Source organism: Leptodactylus fuscus, chromosome 7 (genome assembly GCF_031893055.1).
Source record: "Leptodactylus fuscus isolate aLepFus1 chromosome 7, aLepFus1.hap2, whole genome shotgun sequence".
NCBI classification, from domain to species: Eukaryota; Metazoa; Chordata; class Amphibia; order Anura; family Leptodactylidae; genus Leptodactylus; species Leptodactylus fuscus.
In genome coordinates, this window is record NC_134271.1 from 39066269 (window position 1) to 39078089 (window position 11821).

General features: G+C 40.1%; 1 protein-coding gene across 2 annotated transcripts in view; it reads left to right on the plus strand.

The window, feature by feature from the left end:
• Nucleotides 1-11320, plus strand: part of NFATC3 (nuclear factor of activated T cells 3) — a 111234-nt gene extending 99914 nt beyond the window's left edge. For both annotated transcript variants that reach the window (XM_075281779.1, XM_075281780.1), the window contains one exon: nt 1182-11320. In XM_075281779.1, coding sequence (XP_075137880.1) covers nt 1182-1276 — 95 coding nt within the window. In that variant the 3' untranslated portion in view covers nt 1277-11320. The remainder of the gene's footprint in view (nt 1-1181) is intronic.
• Nucleotides 11321-11821: the final 501 nt, after the last annotated feature.

The window sequence follows — 11821 nt, forward strand, 5'->3', positions numbered from 1 at the left end:
GTCAATAAGTTTTCTCCATTTTTTTGTGGTAAAATTAGGGGGTCGACTTATACTCGAGTATATACGGTATGTTGTTTATCACTGTAATGTGCTTTGTAACACATTGGTTACAGTTGAGTATTCTTGGGTGAGATGATAGAATCCTTTTGAGGGCAAAGTTGGCTCCGTCCTTAAGAGATCCATACACTCAGAATGTACTACTTAATGGTTGGAATCGCCATATTTTCATCTTTAGGTTGCCAATAAACTCCAGGTTTTACACCTTATTTTTGCTCCTTAACGGGGTTGTTCTGGATCATAAAATTTAAATTCATCCCACAGGGGTGGGCTATAAAGTCCAAAAGCACTAATACTTGCCTACATCCTTATACCCGCTGCTGTGCCAGGCGCCATTACTGCTACTCTATGCAAACAGAGCGCCTGCAGTAGTGACATCACTTCTACAGTCACTGCTCTCAACTGCATATGTCTGGCACAGAGCAGGAACAGAGAGGCAATTATGAATGCATTTTTATTTTCTAGCACTCCCTTTCTGAATACATTTAGTTTTATTTTTTTTATCCCAGCCAATGACTTTTAAGTATTTTCTGTATTTGCTAGGCTTTGCAAAAAATTATAGGTGGTTCTTTGTAAAGAATTTTTATTGTAATTTGAAATTCCTTTATAGCGCCATTCTATCATTCAGCACAGAGCTTTGATCTAAGGTTACATGCATGTGTGTCAGATACAGGTGCAAGAAAGATGGAGAGGATGGCACATGGGTGGCTTTTGAATGAATGAGAGAACCTGTAGCTATGGTTCAATGGAGCTACACAGATCTGTGAAATACACAGTCATGTGCATGGGGCCATAGAATTGAGTGGGACCATGCGCTATCCATGACAAAATTGTTAGCATGTGAACAAAAAAATATGTCATGTATATGAAGCCTAATGTGACGTTTTTGAAGACCTGAAACCCAAGACTAAGTTAAGATAATTGGTAAGGGAAAAACTGTAATGAAAACCAAAGTGCTTTGTTTTTTACTTTTTCTGTCTTCCGGACGTTTCTACCCTTACAGATGAGTTATGTATAATTATTGTGTGACCATCTATTAATTCAGCACCAATCAGTTTATTCTTGAACAGGATAGAATTTAATACTATCATTACTAATTTGTTTTGTTTTGTTTTGTTTTACAGTTAATGAGATCATAGGACGTGACATGTCTCATGGAGCCTCAAGGATACACAGAGAATGCCATAAGCCCCTGGAGTCTAATATGTCTGATACCTGATAAGTCTAGCATTCTTTGTGGCAGCAGAAAGAATGACAAGACTTCAGTGGAAAGTCTATGGTTATCCCTATTGCACCCTGATTTTTCTGAACTTCTGTGCTTCCAGCTTTGTTGCCTTTAAGTCTCCTTGGAGAGATTTTTTACTTTTGAAAATTCTCCATAATATAAATCATGGACATAAGTAGCTGCTTGCAAGTATTTCACAGTTGCTGTTAAAGCATACCATTTGTAAAACAGCTTTTCATGGATGAATAGTGTGATTATAAAAAAAAAAAAACTTTGTACTTTAGTTTATTAAAGAGAAAAAAAGCTTCTTTATTTATCTGACTTTTCTGCCCCTTCCTTCATTCACTCTCATGACTCTATCTATCTCTCTTCCTCTTCCCTCCACAGAATTCTATGTTTGAAGTAACTTGCTTGTACAAATGGAGAAAGAAGGATTTTTTTTTCCAATAAGATATATTGCAAAGTTTTTTATATTCATTGTACTATTAATTTCTGAAAAGCTGTTTTATTAATGGAGGAACACTTTAAATTTCTTAAAGTTTTTTTAAGCTGTGTTGAAGTTGTTTTTTTTGTTTTTTTTTTTTGTTTTTTTTCAGCTGTTGGAATTTGCTATTTGCAACCCTATTTTAGATTGTGAATAGTTAAGCCTGAATGGGTGTTGTAGGGCTATGGACACATTTGCACTGATTTTTTTTTATTGCTGCTTATTTACTAAATGCAAGTATATCTGTAATTTCATGTATTTTTATATTTGTAGAGGGCAGTTGATTTTGAGTAACTTTAAGTGCAATATATTTATTAGACAATTATCCTTTTTTATGGTAAATTGGCCCCTGTATTGTCCCCATTGCCATCCTAATTCTTTTGCGGAGCTTGTATTTAGTGTTTTATTGCTATATTCATGTATTCTGTCTGTAATGAGCTTCACTGTGCCTCTATTGCTTTCTGCAAAATCTCGTGTACAGTCTTCACGTATATGCAGTTTCATTTCTCAGTCATAGACTGTGCCTCTGTTTCTATACTGTACTAAGTATTCAGTAGCCCAGGCTACACCCAACATTCCTCCCCAGTGTGCTTCCTGGGATTGGAGATGGTATTGGGGCGGTTGAATTCTTAAAATATTATAGAGGGCACAGCAAGACACAAACTATAAATGTGACTTGAAACTGGAGCAAAGTTTTGGAGAAATATCCGATGTGCTGAGACACTGCATCCTGTTTTGTAGGGAGCAAGACACGTTCAAGTTCATCATAGTCAAGTGCAGTACCTACACTGTCATATACCGTATATACTCGAGTATAAGCCAAATTTTTCAGCATAGTTTTTGTGCTGAAAAAGTCCCCTTCGGCTGATACTCAAGTCAGCAAAGAAAAAAATTATTTTTCTTCTTGGGGGGGGGGGGGGGGGGGGTCTATGACCAGCCGCAATATCAATGTATAGAATCTCCCATAAAATAGTGGAGAAAAAAGAAGCTTAAAAAAAAAAAAGTTCTAAATCCCTCCTTTCCCTAGAATACATACAAAAGAAAATCACTGTGAAACACACACACATTCGGTATCCCTGTGTCTGAAAGTGCCCAGTCTACTGAATATAGGGTATGTGCAGTGCTCCTGTTCCGTCGGGAAGAGGTTAATAGGAGCACCACAGATGCCCTATATTCAGCCAGACTGAATTCCAAGTGGGGGGAAAAAAATCCCAGTCCTCAAGCTCAGGGAAGGGGCAGACAACCAAAACACCCCCCATCCCTTTCCCAGCACCCAGCATCTACTGCACCCAAAAACTCCGACCATTTTAATTTTTGAAATTTTCCAGTAGCTGCTGCATTTCACCCCCTAGGCTTATACTCGAGTCAATAAGTTTTCCTAGTTTTTTTGTGGTAAAATTAGGAGCCTCTGCTTATATTCGAGTATATACGGTACTATACAGTGCTGAAAATGGATTTGGGTTGGCAAAACACATCTGATAGAGGGGACACTTCAGGGCTGATTTTTTTTTTTTTTACCTTAAATAGAAGTATAATTGTCTAATAAAATATATTACATACTTGCTTTAAAATGTATTGCTATGTACAAATTTTTTAAAAAAAATGAAATTACATTTACACTTTAAACAACTTTCTAATTAGTCTAATAAAAAGAAAATCCTAAAATGTAGTTGCTGTGGAGTCTTACTACTTCACGTAGCTGGCTGCCGAGCTAAATTTGACATTGCTTCTCGCTCTATTAACCCTTGGGTATCGCACACTTCTCAGCATCAGTGTTTGTCTGTACAAGTGGATATATACACATTGCTGAAGAACCAGTGAAAGCCAGGTGTGGAGAAAAAAACAAACTAATTTTGTTCTCAACAGGTTTGATATCGACTGAAACGTCATCATGCCAATATAGAAATCAACCATTGCGAAAAGTTTAAAGACCTTCAAATAGTAGGGAACAGAAGATCAATGTAAGAGCAGACGAGATCAGATGTCACATTAATTACAATAAATAACTAATGGGTATTAGAAGCAAAGGTGTACAGTATATAAATGATGTATATTAAAAACGTAAACGTATAAACCTAGTAAAACGTTGTTCAGATTCACAGCATTCAGGTACTAAAGATCTGTAGTGTAGGATAGTACAAAGCTTTGGAAACTTTGGAAGTAAATTGGCAACGAACAATTGTTTTACAGTGGAAGAGTATATATAAAGTAAATAATATGGTAACCAAGGCAACATTACCAGCAAAAAGACAATATCGGATTAGAGAGGAGCGAACAGCGTTCGATCGAATATCAGGCTGTTTGAGATATTCGATTCCAATCAAATACCACCCGGCAAACGCAGTAAAAATTCGTTTCCCATCCCATCTCAGGTGTAGCAGAGTTGAGCGCACTGCTCTGCTACATCTCAGGTGTAGCAGAGTTAAGCGCACAGCTCTGCTACATCTCTGGTGTAGAAGAGCTGTGCGCTGAACTCTTCTACACCTGAGATGTAGCAGAGCAGTGCGCTCAACTCTGCTATACCTGAGATCGGACCACAATGGAGACTGTTGTGGACCGATCTTAGACTCCGCCTCCTCACAAACGAGCCTCCGGCAGAACCATCGTTGATTGGCCAAATGCTGTACACTGGATAGCATTCGGCCAATCAACGCTGGTCAATGCATTCCTATGGGAAAAAGTCAGCTCCTGCATAATGCAAGCTGACAAGGATCCCGAGTAAAATATAATGGGCTGCCACGAGATGTACTTGCAGGTGAAGCTTGAAAGTGATGAGACCTTGCCAACCCGAGCTAAATGCGAGATTAAGTTCAATGCAAACACATCGTGGCAGCGCACCATATGCTAGTCGGGATCGCTGGCAGCTTGGCGTAATACAGGGACTTGGGCATGTTAGATGCCCCCAGGCATGCTTCCCCTGCTGTCCCAGTTGCATTCCAGAGGTGTTGTCATCATTTGCTGAGGTGTGATAGTGGACTTGGTGACCCTCCTTAGTCAAATAGTGGTTTCCCCTTAAACAAAGCTTTTTTCCCCATAGACTATAATGGGATTCGATATTCGTTCGAATAGTCGAATATTGAGGGGCTATTCGAATCGAATATCGAATATTTCACTGTTCGCTCATCTCTACTTAAGATTCTTCTAGTTCTTCAGCAGTGCTTGTGTATTATCTTTTTTTTACCTCTCTGTTGCATTGTGAAGACTGCAGTGGCACCAAAGGCGCAGACTTAGGGCAAGCAGCGGGTGATTTTGATATTTCTATGCTTTTTGGTATTCGGTCATCTCTGTGAGATGAGCACGAAACCTACCACCGTCCTTGCTGTCATATCCAGTATAAGGGATCACTGTAACATGTAGAGCATTGTCTTGATATGGTTTATTTTGCTCTCATACCAGCTCAGGGAAGATAAAATCCCTTGTAAAATGATGAAAAAAAGTTACTGAGTGAAGCTCTGCTAGTATGGGACATCTGGTGATGGCAGCAGCATCCTAAACACAGACCTAACATCCAGCGTGTAGTACTCAAGCTCCCACTTGAGAAATGTCTCAAGCTAGGCGCAGGTTGCAAACTGCATATCAAAGGTTTTGACAATAAAGGTTGCAGCTTTAACATGGTGTAACTTTTTTCTTAACTCAAGGTAATCTTCAAAATATGTTAAACTTAGGTTTCCATGTCAAAGGTGTCCATAGCCTTTAAAGTGTCACTCTTATTGCAATTTTATTATACAAGTTAATACCCCAGTTTACACAGGCTAATGTTTTTTTTATTTATTTTTTGTGATTCAGCATTTTTTCTGTGTATGCATACATTTCTTAAAACATAAATTTATGCAGGGCAAGGCCTCTCCACTAGGGGGAAACTGAAGACTGGTCTCTAAATCCATCTTCAGTTTCCTTTCTGTAATCTAGAAGCAGCCTTATCCTGTACAAATCTATGTCTATCCTTGTATAGAAACAGATCCTGTAGCACACGTGAAACCAGTTCTAATATAGTATTACTCGATGTAAATGATGGCATTCATTTCTGTACAAAATATAGTGATATAGTCACTTATGTGAAAAGCTTTCAATATAAAAATACAACTGTAAAAATAGTCAAATGTGACCAAGTTGTCAGTGCAAGGTAGAAGCCCTGATATGTATAAAAATGGTGTTGAATATACAAAGCTGGCTCTCAAGATGTTTTATGAAAAATTGTAATGTTTGTTTGACTACAGATATTGTCTCTATGTTTAGAAAGCTAAAACCTTGTTGAAGGCACATAACACCAAAATGACCCAAAACTAGATGCCTAAATTGAACATCAAGACCTTGGCCATAAGTTTCCCTACATGTTAGGCCTGGTTCACATCTTTGTTCGGGGCATTCCGATCTTGAAATTTCAGGATCGTTTTTAAAATCCAATTTCCGATTATTTTCCATTCGAACCCAATCCTGATCCTAGTTCCGATCCTAATGCAAGTTAATGAGATTTTTTTAATAATCGAAGATCGGATTTTAAAAACTATCCTATTCACTACACAGCATGGAGCCCAAAAATTGAACGCTTTAATTTTTAGACTCCACGCTGTGTAGTGATTTTAAAAAAAAATCCTCTGGCTAATTAGTCCGCCCTGGTGTCCACTTACCTGCACAGATCGCTGCCGCTCACCGCTGTTCCCGCTCCTCTTCTCGCCCCGCTTCCCCCGCCTCCCAGGTTAGTGTTACAGACCTAGGAAGAAGGCGGGTCTTGAAGCGAGGCGAGAAGAGGAGCGAGAACAGTGGGCAGCGGCAGCGATCTGTTCAGGTAAGTGTTAGCTACTAGAGATGTTAGCTAGTCTAGAGATGAGCGAGTACAATTAGAAACTGCCATTTCGATTAGCACGCTCTCATTAGAATGAATGGACGCAGCTGGCGCCCAGTGGGTTAAGCGGCCGGACGCCGGCACAGGCTGTGTGCTGTCTGCATCCATTCATTCTTATGGGAGCATGCGATTCGAAACGGCAGTTTCGAATAGTACTCACTCATCTCTAGAATAGCTAACATTGTTAGCTTTTCCCACAATGCTTAGCCAGTAGCAAAGCATTGTGGGAAATAACCTCCAACCTTGATCCCGCCTAAAAAGATCGGGATCGGAATTCTGATAGCGATCATGAAATTTACTCGATCGCCGATCTTTTCCGATCCCGTTCAACCCTAGTTACCGCTTTTTTATGCGGATAGGTTTCCATTCGGGTGATCCCCAAACGGAAACCTGAACGCAGGTGTGAACCGGGCCTTATATGGTTTATGTACATACCAGAGTTTATTTAGACATCTAGTTTGGGGTTAGGATCATGTAGTTAGTGGTTTTATGTACCCACAGCAGAGTTTTTGCATCCCATATAAAAATTGTAATTAGTAATGAAAAATTAAAATCCATCACATAAAATGTAGTCTGGGTAAAGAGGTGGTATTACCAGAAAGGTGGAATAGTCTATAGATTCTTTCACTTTTTTCATAAGATTCCTAAAGAGCTAGTTTTGCACTATTTGATAAAATACAAATGTGGGTAAAGAATTCCATTTCAAAATTGAACCTTCAAACAAATTCACAAAATCGATTCTACTGTTAAAAGTTCACCTTCCACTTTTGTGCAACTTCTGGAGTTTGCGGATTGCAGAACACGGAAATGTTTGAAATGTTTATTTCTTATCATGCCTTTCTATATCCTCATTTACAGGTATGCTACCACCTCCCCATATATATTTACCTGCCTCCACCATGATACATTACACTGTTAAATAACATACCTTTGTGTATGTCACTTTTGTAGATTTGGAGAAACTTTGAAGTCTTATGCAAATGAATCAGTTGTTGCACTGGGGATGGGCCATTTGCTCCCTAGAACTCTGCTTTTGTTGCTCAGACCTCTGCCATCATGTTGCACTGAGGACAAGACTTTAGCTCCGTGAAGCAGTGCATTTGGGCTCATACCCCTACTATTTTCTCCCTTTGCCACTCTGTGCATTGAGACGTGATCCTCCAGCTATGACATCATACTACTTGAGAAGCAAAAGCAGTGCTCCCAGAGCTGAAGGCCGAACTCCAGTGCACCAATTGCCTCACTTATAGATCAGTTGTTTTCTCCCAATCTACTCCTGTTGTATATCACTGTAATGTGCTGTGTAGCAAGGTGGAGGCATTTGGATATGCATGGGGTAGGTTGTAGACTCCCTTTTATATAAGTATTGTCATCAAGTGCTACAAATGGATGATATTTATAGAACATCAGATGGGGAGAAAATGAGACCTAACTACACTAATGTAAGATTTGTTAACAGATCTCATACTTGGAGGTTAGGGTGCATTCACACGATGTCTTTTGGCACGTAATGTGCCATTTAGACGCCGCGGGATCTTTTGCGGGCCGTATACGCTCCCATTGTTTTCAATGGGAGCCGGTACCGTATACATGGCGCTATTTTGCGGCCGTGATTTTGCGGCTACGTGGCACATTACGTGCCAAAATACATCGTGTGAACCCGGCCTTAGTGTGACTTTTTAAAGGATAAGGGAGCAAAAGTGACTGCAGCGGAGCTTTAGAGAAGAGCTGTGGGCAGCAAATACTGTAATGTACTAAATTCCCATGAGCTCCACAAAACTCAAACTGTATTTTAACTGTGTAGAAAAGAAGGCTACAAAGAACATTTTTAGCTGTGACTTGTTTCTTGTATGTTATAGAACATGAAGACGAAATACCCAGAGATTGTTATGGGCAGCAATACATTTTTCTTGAAGTGTGGAAGAGTTCCATAAGTTTTTACTATTGTATTTGTCTTTGTTTGCAGCTAACAATAGACTATTCTTTTGTAATTGGCCATATTGTGCTATAAGTGCCGTGCCTTCAAAACAAACATATAACTAGCCACACTGCTATAAAGTAAGGGTATTTTGATGCATTGAAAACTCTGACTCTTGTCACTAAAGGGCCACCCAACCTAAGATGAACGGGCCAGCTAGCAGGCTAGTGCACTTGGTTGATTTACAGGAGATAACCTGGTGCAACAAAGGCACTGTGCCACCTATTCATATGTGAAAGAAGTTCAGACTGTTTTACATACTGTACATGGCGCTCTTGAGTCGCTGCAAACGCATAGAAAAGATTGAGAGAGGGAAACTTTACTTCTATAGGACGTATATAAGATGCCGTCACTTTGTAGCAGTCTTCTAGTTTGGTTTTAGTGGGTTTACTGTTGAAGTTTGTATGGGAAGAACTTCTTTTTTCTAAATATATTACCTGTCTTAAATATATGCAGCGCTGAGAAACTGGGGCATTTAGAACTTGTCTGCTTAGATATATCCAGTTTTGTTTTTCAAAACTGACTTTTGAAAAGAAGTAATCCGTTTGTAATATTGAATGTGTGGTCTCTCAGGATTTAGTAGCTTGAAAAATCATGTGAGTTGTATTTCATTTTAAGCATCAGCAAAGTAATATATGTTCATGCAAGTTTTAATTGAGCTTGCAAATCCTATGGTAGTCTGGGGTATAGTTCAGAGGTTTCCTACTGGAGAATATTGACATGTCTGTTCATTTAATCATGCATTGTTGAAGAGAACCCTTCAATACCTCCAACAAGTCCAACTTTTTACATCGATTGAGAGGTGCTGCGCCACTAATTCTGAGACAGTTGGAATTTTTTCTCTAGCCCCCACTGTTCCTGAGCAATCAATTCTGATGGTTTTGGTTCCTGATATAGGTTCTATATTGTCAGGAGGGCGGTGTCAGGCAGGAGCCAGAAAGAGGTGTGATTCAGAGTTCTGACACTGACTGCCTCTGTTGGGAGCTCTGAATCACAACTCCCCGCCCCCCCTCCCTTACCTACTGACATTACAGAGCTTAAATAGCACATCAAGCACCAAAACTAGGAATAATGAGGGCTCTCTTTAAATATGCATTTTCTTATAAGTGAACCTATATATACTGTTAAAGAATAACAGAGTTGCCTCTATTTGCATTTATTTAATAATTTGAAGTGTTATTCATTTGAAAACCTCTTCAGGCGGAATAAAAAATGTCCCATGTAAATTTTATTTGTAAAGTTCAAACTTAAATATGGTATGGCTGAGTAAAAAAAAACTATGTATTTTCTTACAATTTGAAAATTGTAGCAAGTGTATGTGTATAAATTGTTGCATTTTCTAATTATGAGACGAGAAAAACTTACTGAGCTACACATTTTAATACTGTAATAATGTGAATATTTTGAACCAAAGTAAAATTTAACCAAATAAAATCCATTAAACAAACAAAAGCTCCAGTGGAAATAAACAAAGAAAAATTATGGTCAATTTCACACTTTTCATTTTTATGTAGTGTTTTGAAGCCAAAAACTAGTAAGGGGATAGTAAAGGAGAGAATATTTCTACAGCTGTCCATTAAAAAGCTGCAAGTTCCTGTTTTTGGCTGGAAAAAAAATAGTTGTTTGAAAACTGCAGCGTGTGAGCCCAGGCTTAATGCAGTATTTATTAGTTAAAAAAAAACAAGGTGGGCAATGATGAATAAATTGAGATGAACATTAAATCAGCGTTCACTGTTTTTCATATATATTTTTACACAGTGATAAATACTCATGGTAAAACTTATGTCTACACACATTGCAGGTCCTAATGCTGTATTGGAATTGCTGATGGTACTGGAACTGATGGTGTGTGTGTGTATACATATATATATATAATATATTGTAAGCCGATGGATGGTCAGGTAATGCAGGGGGTGTACATCTCACCCAGACTGCTCAGGTGGGTGAGATGAGAAAACTCCAGGAATGTTTGTTCTAAACCAGGGGTGCCCAATACGTCGATCGCGATCTACTGGTAGATCGCAAAGGACGTATGGGTCGATCATGGGATGCAGGGATCCCCGGTGTCTGCTTGTTCATAGTGCAGGCTAAGAGTCATCTCCGGACACTGGCAGGCGGGGCCTGCCAGTGTCCAGAGATAACTCTCAGCCTGCGCTGTGAACAGACAGACAGCGGGGATCCCTGGGCGGCCACAGAACGCCGTTGTCTCCTGCTCTCACGATCTGCCCGGCCCCGCCCACATGCCCGGCCCCTCCCACAAGTCCCCTGGCCCCGCCCTAGTAGATCTTTTGCCTTGGTCAGCTAATAAAGTAGCTCACACGCTGAAAAAGTGTGAGCACGCCTGTTCTAAACTTTCATCTGCTCAGCATTTTGGTAAATCCTCAGTATTGGGCTGGATTTTTAGGAATGGCAGGAAGGTTGGTAGTGGGACCTGTCATTCCACTTTGGGGATGTTCTGGCAGCAACTCAGCTGCAGAGAGTCTCCTCGTCAAGGAGGCTTAAGAAGTTGCACCAGCAGCAACACTTTGGTAGAGCTTGGCTGGAGAGCTGACAGAGAGGTCATATTTTTGGAGCTGTGTCCTGAGTGATTCAACTGGCTTTTGATTTCTGTTATCCTAGGTGAGGTAACCTATTCTTATGTTTAGTTAGAGCCTAGCCGGGCAGGTATTTATTTTTGTATTGTTTCCTTTTGTTGCTGCACTACACTTTGTGAGTGAAAATAAAACTCTACTTTTGTTTTGGACTAAACAAACTGGACTTGTGTGTCTATGCAACCCCAGACCCTGACAATTGGTGGAGGATGTGGGTAAACAGCAGTTGCTAGGGGCAACCACACGTCCACTCCTTGCTGGAGAAAAAAAATTTATGTCCTGGGTAAAGGCTGCTGCCACTATACAAACCCGGACTATGGAGGAGATACTGAAGCATCTCGTGCAGTCCAGTGTGCAGCAACAGGAGACCAACCGTTTGCTGTTAGAGCAGATTACACTCTGTAAAGAGACTGGTGTCACTGGCCTGCAGAGACCTGTGGAGCACAGAGATAAGAAGCTCTGCAAAGAGCTTTGCAAAAGTTGACCCCAGATGATGACGTGGAGGCCTTCCTGACTATGTTTGAGAGAGTGGCCAAACGGGAGAAACTGCCAGCTGCTGACTGGGCAGACGTCATTGCTCCCTATCTGACCGGTGAACCCCAGAAGGCCTATTATGACCTCTGCCAACAAGATGTCCAGGATT